Source organism: Chrysochloris asiatica, unplaced genomic scaffold (genome assembly GCF_000296735.1).
Source record: "Chrysochloris asiatica unplaced genomic scaffold, ChrAsi1.0 scaffold00002, whole genome shotgun sequence".
In the NCBI taxonomy this organism is placed as follows: Eukaryota; Metazoa; Chordata; class Mammalia; order Afrosoricida; family Chrysochloridae; genus Chrysochloris; species Chrysochloris asiatica.
Genome location: NW_006408520.1, coordinates 8198710 through 8217741, shown reverse-complemented (window position 1 = coordinate 8217741; position 19032 = coordinate 8198710). Strand labels below are relative to the sequence as shown.

At 38.4% G+C, this 19032-nt stretch overlaps 1 protein-coding gene across 1 annotated transcript in view; it reads left to right on the top strand.

The window, feature by feature from the left end:
* The window catches only part of PALMD (palmdelphin), a 63323-nt gene that overhangs the window by 27026 nt on the left and 17265 nt on the right, over positions 1-19032 (top strand). Inside the window, exon 3 of the mRNA XM_006830924.1 lies at positions 1887-2011. Within this exon, the coding sequence (XP_006830987.1) occupies positions 1887-2011 (125 nt within the window). The remainder of the gene's footprint in view (positions 1-1886; positions 2012-19032) is intronic.

The window sequence follows — 19032 nt, the reverse complement described above, 5'->3', positions numbered from 1 at the left end:
GGTGTGTGCTGTCCACATGCAATAGCTTGAGACTCTGAAGAGGCCAATAGAAGTTGAATGTCCCTCTTATAAGTCATAATGGTTTAAGTGAGGGGTTAGATTGATATTCATTAATCCAGGGGTTTCAAGCCAAGTTCTGTGCATCTCTGGGTTTCCAGGTCCCCTCAGTGCTTCAAGAAAAGCAATTTAGGTTTTATCTATTCTGAAAATTATAGTTTCATTATTATTATTTGTAGTCAGTGTAATGTTGTACTTTGAAAACCACTGCCTTTGTTAAAATAACCATCCTTGGTAATTATCTAGTACAACCCCTTTAATTTCTTTTTTCATCCAAGGAGAAAAACTATTCCATTGGTAGTAATTCAAGTAGCCTTTAAAAGAAAAAGACAGGTATTTCTTCTTTCTTATTCTCCTTTTAGTTGTAGTGGGAGAGAAAGAAGTCCCCAAGAATTCAGAAAATTTCCCATCCTTCTCTTCCCCACATAGACGTAGTGAATCCTCAATAAATAATTATTGAATAGATAATTCACAAAGTTAGATTTAATACATATCAACATTATTTTTAAAAGAAAAAAAAAAAAAAAACTCACAGTCTTTGAAACTGCTATAACTCTATTTCTGATAGTTTCTACTGAAGACATGGAATGAATGTGAACTAAATCTAAAACCAAAACCAACTCAAAGCCAAACTCATTGCCACTGAGTGAATTCCAAATCACAGTGACCCCATATGGCAGAGTAGAAATGTGCCAAAGGGATTTGGAGGCTATGAATCGACATGGGAGCAGAAAGCTTCATCTTCCTCTCACGGAACAACTGTTAGTTTTGAACACAGACCTTGAGGTTAGCAGCCCAATGCTTAACCAATTGCATAACCAGGACTCCCTTATGTTAGTTGAAGGCCCTCCAAAGTTTATAGGCATCTCAGAAGGAAGACTTGGCAATTTGATTCTGATAAACCAGCCCTTAAAAATCCCAAGGAGCACAGTTATACTCTGATGTTGTTGTTGTTGTTGTTAACTGCCATCGAATTGATTCCAACTCATAGTGACCCTGTTTAGGTTTTCCGAGGAGTGGCTGGTGAGTTTGAACCACCAACCTTGCAGTTCAAAACTGACCTTGTGGTTGAGTGCTTATCCTACAGCACCACACCATGACTCCTATACTCTATTACTCGTTGTTTCTATGAATCAGGCTGACTGAACGCCATTGTGTCTTGTTTTTGGGGTTTTTTTCCTTTCTTTCATTTGCTTATGTCTTCCTAGGTTCAGGTCAAGGAACTTCGTTTCTTCATGCAGACTCAAAAGAATTTTTTTTCTATAAAAGGAAACCCAAGTCTTTTTGTTGTTTAAGTCATTTTGCAGATCACATTATTGTAATGGATGGAGACCAGGAGAAAGACTAACTTTGAATTTGTTTTGAATAAAACCCTCTTGTTTTGTTTACCATTCCAATCAACCCCCTAAAAGATATTTTAGAGCAGCTACTTCATGCTGTCACTGAGGTGTATAGCAATTTAACTTCAAGGAGCTTTTCACTGTGCTGAGGACACAAGATATGCACGCATCAACCAGGTGAATACTAATAAAGACATCATAGGCAAGGTCCCAGTGTGGCTGCTCCATGCAACAGTGCTGCATGATTCTGAAGCGAGAGAGCTCTTTGACGATGAGTGGGTGAGGGTACTGGGGTCTTCTAAAAGCTTCAAATTATTCTTATTTAAAACAAGACAAAAAACTGAAAATGTAAATGCAGAAAGTGACTTTAGAAGGAAGTCAAGAAGGGTATAGAGAAGAAGGAAAATATCATAAAATTTCAAAGCAGTAACAACTTTTTTCAAACTGTTGGCTGATATTAGAACATATCTTTATGTTTCCTGATATCAGAAAAAGGCCTTGAGGGAAAAATGGCTTCTGGATGGAGTCAGCAGCGGAAAAGAACAGGAAGAGATGAAGAAGCAAAACCAAAAAGACCAGCACCAGATCCAGGTTCTAGAACAAAGTATCCTCAGGTATGGCCCTCACTAACATAGTCCACAGCTATCTTTTTCTTGGCTTTGTTCAATGTTGCTATCTCACTTTTAGGGGCACAATCAGATGTTCCATTTGGATATCTCATAAAAAACACGTAACTAAGAAAACCTATCAGGAGACAACTGCAGACATTTTACTAGAAATATCACCTGGACATCACAACATAAGATTTATCTTTTAAGTATAGAGTGGTAACTTGACCATAGCTCTTTGAGCCTATTTCTTCACCTACAAAATGATAGTAACATTACCTACTCTATAGCATTGTTGTGTAGATTCTAAAATATATGTACTAAGCTGCGCATGGTTGTTGTTGTTGTTAAGTGCCGTCGAGTCGGTTCCGACCCATAGCGACCCTGGATAGGGTTTCCAAGGAGCAGCTGGTGAGCTTGAACCACCGACCTTACAGTTCAAATGGCTTTGCAGTCTGACGCATTAACCCACAGCGCCACACCAGGACTCCAAGCTGCACATGGTAGGCAACCACAAACCTTATTCCTTCTTTACAGCCCTAGCCCCACTGTTACCTCAGGACAAGTGACAATTCTAAGGGTGGGTTTCTCCTGTACCTTCATTACATCTCTACCCTGAGCCTTCTCAAGTTACAGCTATTATATTTTGCCATAGAGAACAGTATAGAAATACTCCACTAATATTTTCTCTCTTCTACTTTACTGATTATTTGGCCATCAGTTTTGACTTCATTTCTAGATGCCCATATGCACGATCAGTACAGAGTCAGTACACTTGTGGGATAGCAGGTGACATTGTTAAATTACCTCAGCTTAAAATGAGGCATGAGAAAACTTTGGAAAGCTTAAATATAATGTGGGATTACTAATTTTATCACAGAAACAGCAATGAAGAAATAACTGAAAAAGGACACCATCGATTTCTTACCATTACATGGGAATAAAATGGTTTTTCTTGGGGTACAATAATGACAATAATTTAGAGCTTGCCTATTGTTGAAACATGGCTACCTTTCAAAACTTCCCTCTCTGCAAATTTGTTCTTTTTATTTAAGATAATAGGAAAGAAACAAACAAACAAAAAAAACACTTGGTAGCTGAGTTAGGCCACACTTTGTCCATATGTATACATTATTCAAACATAAAATCAGGCCTAGAATTAACAATATGGAAAACAAAAACTTCATTTTCAACTAATTTCCACTTTACTTTCTTAATTGTTATTGTTAAATGCCATCAAGTCAGTTCTGATTCATAGTAACCCTGTATAGGATTTCCAAGGAGTGGTTGGTAGGTTTGAACTGTCTACCTTGTGGTTGGCAGTCAAGTGCTTATCCTAATGTACCACACCAGGACTCCTCTTTGCTAATTGCATGTATTTATATATTTATAAAATCATGGGTCTTTCATCCTTAGAGTTTTAAATGTAATAATATTTAAAAGGTAATGTTTTTATTATAATTAAAATTTGTACATATAAGATCCTTCAATTATTTGCTCAAAGATATGAAGCGCTTCTGGATGGCAGACAACAAACACAATTTAAAAAAACAAATTAATTCAGTAAATCAACTGTAAACATACAGCTAGGACATTTTAATTCTTTTTAATAAGGCATTCCTTATTGAAAGTTTCTTATCAACAGTCCAGCTTAGCTGATGATGACTTAATTGCACTCCTCAACACAGAATCCTCTTCTCCGAAGGAGTCCTGAATTTAATCCCTGTAAGCACTCCACACTGCACAGATCCCTCCTTGCTTTCCCTGGGAGCCTCCTTTTTTAGAGTCTTTCCACATACTGAACACCTTCAACTTTCTTAACATCTGCTGATCATTGAAGTGGCTACACACAACCAAACTCCATTAACAAGTTTGGGCAAAATTCTGAGTAATCCCTTAACTTTTTCTAGGGTTCTCCTGATTGCTTTTACTTCTTGCCTGAATGCTCTGACAAACACATGAACTTCTAATGGTGAATTGCTTAGTGCACTCCTGTCTGGAGGAAAAGAGGGAAAAAAAGAGAGGCAGGGAATGAAAGCAAAATGACACACAGGAGAAAAAAAATATATTGAATCGATCATATTAAATGTCATATTTAATTACATATTGCTGTTGTTATTAAGTGTCGTCGAGTCAGTTCACCCTCACTGTGACCCTGTATAGATAGGGTTTCCATGGAGGGGTTGGTGACCTTGAACGGACAATCTTGCATTTCAAACCAACTTTGCAGTCCAGCACATCATCAGCCCACAACACAACACCAAAGAACCACTTTACATATGTGGTTCCATTAATTTTCACAATCCAGTGGGGTGCGAGGTTGTCTATGGAGGCAGTTGGGCTCAGTGATAATATTCTCACTTTCCATGCCAGGTCTGCAACCATCAGTCTTTAGCAGTCCACTGTACATTGGACCATCTTCATGGCAGCTCACAACAGCAACAACAAGTTACTATGAAATTCTGGTAGCACAAATCAATCTCTATGAGCCAAGAAAGTAACTTTATAAAGTTTTTGAAGCTCTCCTTTCTCTCCAGCCCTACCATACTCAGCATCCTCTTCCACGGCTCTCTAGTCTTCTTTGTTTAATTGCCAACTGCATGTTAGATTTATTAGCCAATTTCTGACACCTCACTACACCTACAACTTTAGTTTAAATTTTCAGGATGCCATTTACTCAATTCTCCTTTGTTAACACAAATGATTTTGTTGTTGTTTTTTGTTGCCATCAAGTCAGTTCCAACTCATAGCGACCCCATATATGCAGAATAGAATGGCTTCATAGGGTTTTCAAGGCTGAGACCTCTCAGAAGCAGATTGCCAGGACTCCCTTCTGAATGCCTCTGTAGATTTGACCATCAGCCTTTTGACTAGTAGTGGAACACTTAACAATGTGTGCCTCCAAAGGACTCCTAAACAATTTTTGCTTTTAAATATAAATACTATATTTCTAAATGACATTGTGCAATTTATAAAGCACTTGTACTTACATTAAGTCATTTGATATAGCAAGCCTAGAAGAAAAGCACTGTCACTTCCATTTTATAGGAAATGGGCTCCTAGAGGCTAAGGAGCTTAATTAAAATAAGCTCACAGGAAAAAGGTAGACTTGTGCCTAAAAGAAAGTCAGGTCCAGTGTTCTCCTGTGCAAAATCTGAAGAGAGAGAGATATAGGTAGAAAATCTCTGGAAATAAATAAAACACCCTACACAGACAAGTGTTAGCTTTAATAATCGGCAAACTACTTTTTAGGAATGGTCCTTAAAAGATATGTTAGAGAAGAATTTCATCATTATGACTGATAGAGGTATGTTTGTTATTGATGTGTGCCGTTGAAGCAGTTCATAACAACCCTGCTTCCAAGAGCAGCTGGTGGGTTTGAACTTCCAACCTTATGGTTAGCAGTCCAGTGCCAAAATATATATATATCCAGGTAACAGAATGTTCTGGAAGTAAAATATGGAGACAACATAATATCTATGCCTTGTCTACATTAAGCAACCTCCACTATTGCTCAAGGAGCTCTGGTAGCATAGTGGTTACGAATCAGGCTGCAAATCACAAGGTCAGCAGTTCGAAACGGCCAGCTGTTCCGCGGAAGATGAGGCTTTCTGCTCCCATAAAGATTTACAGCCTCGGAAACCCTGTACAGGGTTGCTATGAGTTGGAACCAACTCCACGGCACATAACAACAACAACTATTGCCCAGTATCACAGAAATCCTCAGGTATTTCTAAAGCTGCTAAATAATCAGGTGCATGTTTTCTCAATTTCATCTTTCTCCCAAACAACTACTCATAGTGCTTAGGAAGCTTTTATTACCAGCACCATTTTTAGTTGGCTCTGGATGGCAATAGAACCACCTGAATGAAGTTGAACAGGGCAGAGCCATCTTCCTTTCCAAAGCAGGGAAAGGAAATCACATTCCCAAAACCTGAATGTGATTTATCACTTGACTTAGGGGCCTGTGCAAGGGTGATAATTGCCACGCTGCCAGACCTCTCAGCTAGAGGATAAGATTTTAATGGGAACATCAAAATAGAAACATTGCTATTACCTCAGACTCTGTAACAGGGCCAGACTTTGCCCATAAAGCTTCCATTTCTTCTACTTTTTTTTATGAAATCAATGGAAATTGTATGACTTTTGATGCTTAGATCCCTGTTATGCCCACCACTAATGTATAAATTCGGTCATGTTCTTTCATCTCATTAGGCCTCAGTTTCCTTGCCTGGAATCATGACAATTATGACTACTTCCCAGGATTTCTGTGAATAAAATAACTTCCAAAGTGCCTGACACATGGTAGATGTTATAAATACATTAAATGCTCTTCTTTATTAAGAGTCAAAAATAATTTCTTAAAATACATTGCCTGGAGCTTAATTCCAGGATTTCTTTTTTTCACCAAGATCTCTCATTTCTCTGTGCTAGTGCAAAGAACCCTTTTCTTTGAGTAAACTGAGATTACCATCCAAATAGAATTTTTTCCATCTGGAAATAATTGACAGATTTTCTTGATTGCTTGGTTAGAATGCTAACACCAGTTGTTGTCGAGTTGACACCAACTCACGGCACCCCACATGTGTCAGAGCAGCACTGTGCTCCATGAGGTTGTCAATGACTGTTTCTTTGGAAGTAGATCAGCAGGTTATTTTCTAGGACTCCTCTGTGAGTACTCAGAATTTCAGTCTTTCAGTCAGCAGCTAAACACTTTGGCCATTTGCACCTAGGGATTCCAGAAGGTTAATAATAGGGGTTCATTTTTGCAGAGCCAAATTGTCTATGGACCAAGCACTGTGCTAATAATTTTGTATATTATTTCAATGAATTCTCACAATTATGCTAGTAAGGAGATAGCATTTAACAGAGGAGAAAATAGACGCTTATAAAGAGTACTTTGCCCCAAGTCACACAGCTAAATAGCCAAAGTCAGAATTTAAGACCTAATTGAAAGTCCTAATCAGAAAAATAAACTTATGCCTCATATGCTGCAGAAAAATTCAACAAAAGTTAAATTCTGTAAACTCAACCCTTTTATGTCTATTTTTTTATTTCTAACCCATGCTATGATTTCATTCTTAGATGCATCACTTTGTATAGACATTCACAAGAATCCTTAGCATATTAAAAACATTAAGGGAGTCCCGTGGCTCAGAAATAATCTCTAAGTAAAGTATGTCTGCTTATTCATCCTCCTGTCTTTTCTTCCAAAGAGAGACAATATTTTAGAAAATAAATGGGTTTCCATGGTTTCTGTCCCTGAGTCACATTTTTAGCTCTGGAACAATATTATTGAGTATTTTGCTTGATGCCTTGATGAATACCTTAGGAAAAAAATGTTCTCAGGAGGAAAGCTATATTGAAAAGCTCTTTCTGAATCACTTTGCTTAAATAACATTTCAATTTGCCTCCCCATTGAGCCCTTCTCTTACTGTGACCATTGAGCCATTGGATTCCCTGTTTGAAAGCACAGGTGCAATTCCAATACTGCCTTCTCAACCCAAACATCCACGTGCACAAATTTATAGGTTGGTTTGGAAATCCTATCCTGACTGTTGCTTTCCTCCATCAAATAGCACAGAGCCAAAATGATTCCCCACGCACCCAAGAAGCATATGAAGAAGCTATGCTCCCAAAGGCTTGCCATTCACTTCCCATGTTCCTCTTTCCTCTCCAGCTGCCTCGTGGTTCTCCATGATCTCCCTCTGCCAAATTGCCTTGCATCAAATTCCCCTCCAGACACTTTCCACCTCTTGAATTGTGTCCAAAGACCTCAGACTTTAATTGGAGCACACAGCGCGCCTGACAGAAATGTCATAAACATAAAATGTAAAAGGTTAACTGCCAAGGAGAATGATGCAAATACACTGCATTCCCTTTGAGAAGGATAATCTACTTATGATTAAATGTTCTCACGTAAGGATTTTTTTTTTAATATTCCAAAGTCCCCAATGACACTTTGCTTTGATTTTAATGAACTTTCATTTATCCCCACACAGCTAGAAACTGCTTTCTGAGTAGGGTCCTAATGGCAGAGGGGCATGTGAACCCTTGGATTTCTATGTGACCGCAGGTCATGAGAAAAGCTGAGGAGTGAGATGGTTCTGAAGTTTTGGACACATTCCACATGTTGTTAATGGCCATCCAAGTGACTTCAACTAATGGTGACCCCATGCCAGTCCCCTGTTATTCTCATGATCGGACCATTGTATCTATAGAGGTTTCACTGGCTGATTTTCTGAAGTAGATCATTAGACCTTTCTTCTTAGTCTGTCATAGTCTGGAAGCCTCCACTGAGGTATGGGTAGTGACTGCACATGGAGTGCATTGGCTGGGAACCAAACTAGGTCTCCTTCATGGAAGACAAAAATTCTACCACTAATCCACCATTGTCCCATACCTTACATAGCTTAAGCAAAATTCTTCCACAAATATAAATGGAATATTTGTTGTTGTTGTTAAATGTTGTAGACTCAGTTTCATCTCATAGCAACCCTGCATAGAGTTTCCAAGGAGTGAGTGTTGAGTTTGAACCAGTGACCTTGTGATTCAAACTGACCTTGCTGTCCAGTGCTTTATTCCACAGCACCACACCAGGACTCTGAAATGGAATACTTAGTGTTCTAGAAACTGATTTTTCTGCTCAATATCACCCAAAGCAACAATCAACTCATTTAACTCAAAATGCAGAAGGCTAGATTCAATTTCAAAAGGAAACCCAAAGCACTGATGTAGAAAAATAAAGGTTAAATGTTTTCTATTGCTGGTTGTGATTTATCAAAGTTTACCTCATTATGATTTATCTTTGAGATTAACCCCTAGGGAATATCCTTAGGCCAGTTGTCCATGTCTCATCAAACACAGATGATGCACATTACATAAAAATGCCACTCTAAATGTTTCTGCCTTCTTGCTCTGACCCAACCAGCCGTATCTATCGTTATATTACAGGGAGATAAACAGGCTGCTCTCTTGTGATAACATAAGAAGGAAAAGAAGAAAAGGGGGAGGGCAGAAAAGAAGGCCAACAGTTGTGTCTTCTTATTAAATTTACTGTTGCCTAGAAACACTCAATAAGTTATTCTGAAGCAATTATATGAGTCAAAACCATTCCAAGCATGTTTTTCACTCTCCATATTTGACTAATTAGTTTACCAGATTTGCAATAGTTCATCTGTTGTTGTTTTTAATTTCCCAGATATTCTGATATTTTTATATTCAAGAGCTTGTATTTTAACAAAAGGAGACAAGTAAATCAAACTTCCAGGGAAAAAAGGGAAGGACTATATCTCACAAAATACACACACACACAAAAGACCCCAAATGCAATGTCTAGCACACTGTATACAATGAATACCTGCAAATACATAACTTAATAAATGAATGGATTAAAATAATGAGGAATCGATGGATTGATGATTAGACTTGAAAGTAATCAATTTTAAAAGAAGGAAAAGCACACAGCTATTAATGGGTCAAGGGCAACATTGTGTGACCATGTGTCCCTAGATGCTTATGATTTTTGAGGCATTTGGTGGCAATTTGAGGAAGATGCTCAATGAAATACACTGACACAGTGGTGAGAACACTGGGGTCAAGTGTAGCAGTTGTGAGAATGAAAAGACCAAGCAGTGTTTCATTCTGTTGAAACCAACTCAGCAGCATCTAACAATAACCCAGAGAAGCCGGTGTGGCACTGTAGAATAGAACTAGAGCGCTAACCACAAGGTTGGTGGTTCAAACACACCAGTCACTCCTCACAAACCCTATGTAGAGTCACTATGTGTTGGAATCGACTCGATGGCACTCAACAACTACAACAACAAGCATTATTCTAAGAATGGCAATGCTCTAAGAGAAGTATAATTACACTCATTTGTACCAAGTGCTCTAAAGCACTGAAGGGCTATAAATATAATAACAATCAAGCCATGAGTCATACAGAGGTCTTTTTGACTCCACACCTTTTCTATATGCTTCTCTCTGGTTCTTTTTTATTCATTTCAATGAACATTTATTGAAAATCTACAGCATGTTAGTCTTTTGATCTTCTAGAGGAGAGTCCAGATACATAAACAAAATTTTGTGTTTGCCTCTCTTTATTTTCTTTAACTTTTCAAAATGCTTTTGTATCAATTATTGCATTTGAAATTATATTTAGTATCTTGAAACACAAATTTTAAAACCTTAGCAGGGATGTCTCAGTCTGTAGCTGTATTGACTTGGGTCAATCACAAACAAAGGAGCAACTGAACAATCCAGAAAGCGAGAGGGAAACCATATTCATTGATCTGTACCACCAGGGTTTGATCTCAAAGGAAGAATATTCAAGGCCAGAGTTTCACAGAATCAGAGAAAGGAGTACCCATTCCCCATGGGATCCCCTGTAACTCCAGCTCAGAAAACTGCCTCCCCACCCCTGACAATGCATCCTTTGTCTGTCATAAGGAGATCAATTAGTTCATTTAGACCACCCAAAATTGAATGATCCTTGTTGTTCTTCTGTATTATATTAGGATTGGAATTTATAATTATTGGTCTTCAAGTAATCAAGTCCTGTTTTTTTATAACAAATATGAACAATAAACACTAGAAGCAAAGCAAAAATGAAGTGAATAGAAAATATGGTGGCTGTTCTATAACCATTTGGGAGAAATGTTAAGGTTCACAAGGCCCAAAGCAAGCTCTTTTGAATGGAGAGAGTCAATGCCTGTTTATGTCATTAAATGTTTTGTAATTTCATTCTCTCATTACAAGTAGTCTATTCATTAGAAAATTTTTTACTCTGTATTTTCTAAACTTATATTTTAAAGTAAGAAACTTCTCAATCTGATGGATAAACACATTTTCAACTAATCTGCCATGTCTTGGTTACACCAATATTGGAAGGTCACTTGGGAAACTCATGTCACCTTGGTAAAGGTCAAAATTGAGTTATTGTTAACTGTTCAGTATGAACTACAAGTTTCTCTATACACCCTAACTGGAAATCACAAACCCAGATTCTGTCCTGCCAGAGCATTTGAGAAGTTCATAACTGATCGTTTCTCTAAACTCACACCAACCTGCAGAGTATACATTCATTTGAATTCATTTAAAAATAACCTTTGTACCTTGCATATTATGCTTCATTGGAAACCAGTTAATTTTCTTATTTTTATGTCAAATGAAACCTTTAATTTATAAAATATCATTTTGAATAAGAGCTGACTTTTTCTTCAAAATCTTCCTCTTCTAACATTACCTGCCAAACATGGCAGTTTCAAATCCTGATAATACCACCTGCCCATAAGAGAATTATTAATATTTTCAAAGGTATATTAGCAGATGAGATTCAACCACGCAAAAACTGTACACATACAACTATAAATTATTCAGAATTTCTAAACATCTGCTCTGTTCCCAATTGTCAGAGCAGAGTGGCAGTGTCTCTTTTAGCTGTCTTGAAACTGCTGTGTGATATTGCTTGTCCTGTTCTTAAATGCTCAGGATTAGAGGTGGACCTGGATCAGGGAAAAAGTAGTCTTTGCTCTCTGCCAAATGCCCTTTAAATCTCTGGCATGCTGACCCACAGCATGTGATTTCTTTGCACTGGTTGGTGAGTTTTTCCTTGTTAGGCACATGCCCTTGGTAAGAACTGATGCTAACGCAATTCTTTACTCTTACCTATATGTCTATGAATGGAAATAGTCTTCATGTTTTTTTATATACATTATTTGAGCTTGATGAATACAGTGTGCCTGATATAGTAGATTCTTAATAAGTTTTGTTAAATGCTTGATGAAATATATCAAGCCCCAACTTGAAAAAAATGAAAAGAGCTCACCTTCACTAGATTGCATACTCTCAATTTTACAGAGAAATTATAAACTGGCATTCCTATTGATCAAGTTACCTACAAAGAAAAATTATCTGTAACCTCTGATCCCTTAGTAATAACCTGTCTACTCATTACATATGACTAGCACACTGCCTAAAGTTATTAATTATGTATATTCACTAATAGTATCTACTGTGCTTTCAGAGTATTTCGTTTAGATGACCTATAGTTCAGAAGTCCTGGTGGTGCAGTGCTTAAGTGCAGTGCTGCTAACTGAAAGGTGAACTGTTTGAACCCAGCAGCCATTTCTCAGGAAAATGATGAGGCAGACTGCTTAGTAAACATTCATACCTTAGAACCCTCTGGGGCTGTTCTGCTCTATCCTATAGGGTTGCTATGAGTCAATATCAAAAAAAAGAAACACCGTTCCCTTTCCTTTTTTCAAAACCTTAGGCATTCATTAGGTAGCTAACTATGTCTGATTAGATATGTATTTCATAAATTATTATTATAAACTATTATACAAATTATTGAAGCACAAATTACTAGTCAACTGCCTGAAACACAAGCTAAAAACCAAAAAAAAAAAAAAAAATGTGTTGCCATCAAGTCGACTCAAACTCAGAGTGACCTCCCACAAAGCAGTTGGTAGATTCAAACTGCCAACCTTTTGATTGTTGTTGTTGTTAAGTGCCGTCGAGTCGGTTCCGACCCATAGCGACCCTGTACAGGGTTTCCGAGGGTGTAAATCTTTACGGGAGTAGAAAGCCTCATCTTTCTCCCGCGGAGCGGCTGGTAGTTTCGAACCGCTGACCTTAAGGTTTGCAGCCCGATTCGTAACCACTACGCTACCAGAGCTCCTTTTGATTAGCAGCCAAGATCTTGACCACTAATTCTTCAAATCAACAACAACAACAACAACAAATTATTATGAATAATCTCATAAAGTTTTCCATACTATGGGAGATACTATGTAGGGGTTGGAGCCCTGGTGCAACACTGTGGGTTAATGCGCTGGACTGCAAAGTCAGTTTGAACCGCAAGGTTGGTTTACTAACTGTCATCCCCTACCAAATTATGTAATAGTTAGCATATTGGTTTTGCTGCTTTAAAAGAATCCCTACAAGCAGTACCTTAAACAAGAAAGAACATGGCATCAAGATTGGAGGAAGACTCATTAACAATCTGCGATATGCAGATGATATAATTTTGCTTGGTGAAAGTGAAGAGGACTTAAAATACTTACTGATGAAGATCAAAGACCACAGCCTTCTGTATGGGTTGCATATCAATGTAAAGAAAACAAAAATCCTCACCAATTGTCCAATAAATAACATCCATAAATGGAAAAGAGATTGAAGTTTTCAAATATTTCATTTTGCTAAGACAATCATCAACACTCATGGAAGCAGCAGTCAAGAAATCAAACAACACATTGCATTAATCAAATATGCTGCACAAGACCTTTTTAAAATGTTCAAGAGCAAAGATGTCAGTTTGAGGACTAAGGTGTGCCTGACCCAAGCCGTGGGGTTTACAATAACCTCATATGCATGTGAAAGTTGGATGGTACCTAATAACAACAACAATGGGTAAAATATTGAATGATACAGGAAGCATCAAAAAAAGATTAAAGGTATACACAGTCACTGTACCAAAAAGACTTGGTCAACAACCAACCATTTAAGGAGGTAGTATATGATAAAGACTCGACAGCACTTAACAATAACAACATATGATAAAGAACTGATGGTATTAAAAGAAGTCAAAGCTGCACTGAACGCCTGACAAAATACAGGACTCTAGCTCTGGTAGCTGCTAACCTCAAGGTTGGCAGTTTGAAACTACCAGCAGTTCTGCGGGAGAAAGATGTGGCACTCTGCTCCCGTAAAGATTTACAGCCTCGGAAATCCTGTACAGGGTCACTATGGGTCAGAACCTACTCCATGGTACATAACAACAACAGGAAATGATCAACCGAGATGTTTCAACCAACAGACACAACACCAGAAGTGCTTAGTCATCTAAGAAATTTGGAAGACAGCTACTTGATCAATACACTGGAAGAGATTCATATTTGTGCCCATTCCAAAGAAAGGTGATAACAGAATATGGAAATTATCAAACAATGTTATTAATACTATACATAAGTAAAATTTTGCTGAAGAGCATTCAAAATGGTTGCAAGAGTACACATCAACAGGGAACTGCCAGAAACTCAAGCTGGATTCAGAAGAGGATGTAAAATGAGGGATATCATTGCTGATGTCAGATACATATTGGATGAAAACAGAGAAGACCAGAAAGATGTTTACCTTTAAGGAGACACATTCAACTATGTGGATAATAACACATTATGGATAACATTGCAAATAAAGGGAATTTCAGAACACTTAACTGCTCATGGGGAACCTATGTAAGAGTAAAGAAAAGAATATTGCTACAAAAATCATAGAAACTTTTATTCAATAAATGTGAAGCCATTGTTTCTCAACATAATGTTTATCAAGGTCTATACATTCCTACAGATGGTGTTTCCAGCTCTCTATCCTGACCCCAAAGAATTTTGGAATCCTCAGTTTGTCGTTGAGGGATTTCCTGAGGCATGGATCTTTCCCCTATTCTTGCTTGTTTGCTTTTCTCTGTGTCTTATCTGCTCTGTTTTTTTCCCTCTAAAAAGGCATTAGGTTTAAATCACTGATATGGCCTCATTAACATAACAAAGACAAATCTATTCCCAATTGGGATTACATTCACAAGCAAAAAACCATAGCCATTAAGTCCATTCCAACTTGTTGTTTTTGTTGTTGTTGTTGTTGAGTGCTGTAGAGTAGGTTCCAACCCATAGCGACCCTGTACAGGGTTTCTGAGGAGAAGCTGGTGAGCTTGAACTGCCGACCTTACAGTTCAAATGGCTTTGCAGTCTGGCACATTAACCCACAGTGCCACACCAGGATTCCAACTCATAGTGACCCTATAAAACAGAATAGAAATGTAATCTTTACAAAATCAGACTGACACATTTTTCTCCCTGAGAGCAGCTGTTAGATTTCAAACCGCTGACCTTTCAGCCAGCAATCAAGCACTTAACCAGTTTGTCACTTCTTGTTGTTGTTGTTAAGTGCTGTGGAGTTGCTTCCAACTTATAGCGACCCTGTATGAGGTTACCGAAGAGCAGCTGGTGAGCTTAAACCGCCAAACTTGTGGTTTAAACCAACTTTGCAGTCCAGTTTAACCCACAGCGCCACACCAGGAATCCAGTGTGCCACTTTGTTGTTGTCAGGTGCCATCGAGTCGGAACCGACTCATAGTGACCCCATGCACAGCAGAACGAAACAATGTTCGATCCTGGGCCAACCTCACTACCGCTGCCACACTTGAGTCCATCAATGATGCCACCTGGCTGATCCATCTCGTTGGGGGTCTTCCTCTTTTTCTCTGACCCTCCACCCTACCCAGCATGACATCCTTCTCCAACGACTGTTTCCTCCGGACAATATGTCCAAAGTAGGAGAGACGAAGCTTAGCCATCCTGGCCTCCAATGAGCACTCTGGCTGCACTTCTTCCAAAACAGATCTATTGGGTTTTTTGGCAGTCCATGGCACTTTCAGTATTCTCCTCCAACACCACAACTCAAAGGCATCAATTCTTCTACGATCCTCCTTATTCACTGTCCAGCTTTCGCTTAGTGTGCCACTAAGGTGTCTATATTCACAGATAAAGGAGTTAAGATTATAACATTTATATGTGAGGGACACAATTCAATCACAGTTAAGTGATCACCTCCTGATGTCCTGAAATTTAGTGGAGAAGGAAAAGGGAGAATGGTTAGGCCAAGAAAAGAGACAAGGGTTTAATTGTTCACCTTTATAGGCAAAATTTGGAATCCTGTCAACACTGGACTGCTGACCACAAGGTCAGTGGTTCAAACCCATCAACATCTTCTCAAAATCCTATACAGAGTCTCTGTGAGTCAGAATCAAACTTAATAGCAACACAGGCAGAATTCAACACATGCTGGTGCAAAGACATTCTGTGAGTCCCAGAAGATACTGGATCCTTCCTTGTCTAGCTTAGGAGAGTCTAGAATACCCATCTGTTGATCTCAGAGATATATTAGTAGTGGCACAGACTGCGTCCAAGTCTTACTTACTCAGGCTATCTGAAAGTAATGGACATTGGTTCCTCTCTTTGGGTGTAAGCCTATCTTTCTTCTTATCTTCTTCTTCTTGTTTTCCTTGTCTTTCTTTCTTTTTTTTTTTTTTAATTGTGAAAATATACACAGTAAAACACTGCCCAATTTAACAATTTCTTAAAAATCTTTTCAAAGTACATAGCTGAAAGAATTATAAACTTAATTCCAACCACAGCATTGGTTGATTATAGTCAAACTGCATATAATAGCTAAGTTGCATTAACCTGCTTTGTATTTAGGACCTAAAGTTTCGACTGCACCCAAGCAAAGAAACTCTGACTATAAAGTAACACTAACTTGCAGAACTCCAGGGTCTTTGAAAATGACAGTTTAGGAACAGAATAAGCATTGAACTATTAACCACAAGGTTGGCTGTTCAAACCCACCAAAAACTCTTTGGAACCCCTATACAGAGTCGCTATGAGTCAGAACCAACTTGACAGCACTTAACAACAGCAACAACAACCAAGTGAGTTACAAGTTGAGCTGTTAACCACAAAGTCAGCAGTTCAAATCTACCAGCCGCTCAACAAGAGAAAAATGATGCTTTCTGCTGCTGGAAAGGTTTATAGCCTCTGAAACACTACTACACAGGATCACTATGAGTCGCAAGTGACTCAAAGGCACACAACCACCACCAACAACAACAACAACAACAACAAGAACCAAAGTCAAATAGTGAAAAATAATAAAAATAAAGGCCGGATTTGAATACTAATCACACTGACTGATCTGCTGAACACAAAAACTTCAGGATAATGGAGTAGCAAATTAACACCTCAGCTGCTAATTGAAAAGTTGGAAGTTCAAGCCCACTCTGAAATGTTCAGAATAAAGGTCTGGGACTCTCCTGGAAAATCAGCCGTTGAAAACCCTATGAAACACAGAATATTCTATTCTGACATACCATGTGTCAGAGTCAAATCAATGACAACTGGTTTATAATGAAGATTTGTTATTGTTGTTAAGTGCCATAGAGCCAGTTCCAATTCATAGCGACGTTATGTAGGGTTTCCAAGGAACAACTGGGAGTTTGAACCGCTAACTTTGCAGTCCAGTGCATTATCCTACGTTGCCACACCAGGACTCTTAATGAAGTTTGTTGTTTTTGTTGTAATGTGCCATGGAGTCAGTTCCGACTCATAGTGACCCTGTACAGGGTTTCCAAGGCTGTAAATCTTTACGGGAGCAGAAAGCCTCATCTTTCTCCTGAGGAACAGCTGGTAATTTCGAACTGCTGTAGGACAGAAATATTACCTGTACTCATCTATGTGGAGTCCTGGTGTGGTGCTGCAGGATAAACACTGGACCTCCAGGACAGTGTGAATTGCAAGGTTGGCAATTCAAACTCATTAGCTGCTCCTTGGAAACCCCATACAGGGTTGCTATGAGTCAGAACTAACTCAACAGCACTTAACAACAACAACAACTCATAAATGTAATATCAGCGCTTTTATTTGTATGGACCCCAGCTAGAACTTTAATGTTCACTATCTTTATTATTATAGAAAAAAGAAAGAAAGCCTTTGTAATTGTGAGCAAAATGAGTACTGTTTCTAAGTTCATAAGAAATGAATTTTCTAAAGCTTTATACCCACAGTGGAAAGCAGTTATGCACTTAGGTTCTTCAGGCAGAGACATGATTTCAGATTCTGTCCTGCTCCAGGCTGCTTACTAGACTCAGCCAGTTATCCTTCTAGGCACCCAGCTTTCTCATATGTCAAATGGAACAGAACTCATGGGGGTTGTTGAGAGTATTAATTGGGTCAGAGCCTAGTACAATGTAAACGCTTAGTACATGTTATATGTTTTAGTATAACTGCCACAAGTGAAGTGCAAAAAGATAAGATGTAAACATCAGAAGTCTATTTTGTTTTTTACCCTCCTGAGTTTCAGTATGTTTGTTTCCTCATGGCAAACTCCATCAGGTTCTTAGTTCTTGTTAAGGCCACCAAAAACTGAAAGAGATAAATGGACCCTCAGCTGCAGAAAAATTGCCTTCTGAAATAAGCACTTCTTAGTACATCCAGTATTTTGTGCTGTCCTTTTTCTAAGACAAAAAATTACATGTTGGAATTGGATTTGGGACATTATCTTGTGATGATTAAGGGAGGTTATTACTAGAACAGTACATGAAATGAAAGCTACCTACTTTTACCTAGGGAGCTCTTGAAAATAGCTCTCTTTTCCGCAGCAAACAAGCAAAGAGAAGAAAGATTCCAATAATGGATAGCATTGCAAATCCTTTTTCATGTACTAGGCTTATCTAAATTGGCACAAGATGCCTATTCATCATCTCTTGAAAATTGTGAGAGGCACTAACTCACCCATCAGATCCTGCCTAACAGCCTGGGAGGCACCAAGAAGGATATTTTTCTTTCTCTACCTCCTGTTTCTTGCCAAAATGATTCAGCATTTTTAGGTGCTCAATTCCCACTCTGAAAGGTAATACCTTCTAAAGATGGGGATGGCAGCACTTAGGGAAATTCTAGCCCCATCAGCTGAGAAGTAAGCAGATGAAGGTTAGAGTTCTCCCTAGCGACCACCAAAAAGCTTTCAGTAAAAAAAAGTACACACATAGCTATATGCACACATTCATATGTGTGTATTTGTGTGTATTATATGTATTTGTATGTGGATTCCTAAATATACATGCAAACATGTATGTCGTATGTACATACATGTGAGTTGTTGTTAAGTGCCATAAAGTCTGTTCTGATTCATAGTGACCCTGGTGAGTTTGAACCTCTGACCTTGTTGTTCAAATCAACCTTATGGTCCAGTGTTTATCTACAGTGCCGCACCAGAACTCCATATGCGTGAGGTGGCTTCAGAAAGTTCATGGGAAAATGCCATTATCTTTTCATTCCATTTTTCCACAAGCTTTTTGAAGCCACCTAATGTGTGTGTGTGTGTGTGTGTGTGTCCATGAATTTCACTGTACTTACAAACAACACAATTGAATGACTTTAACAAATAGAAATTTATTTTCTCACACTTACAAGGCT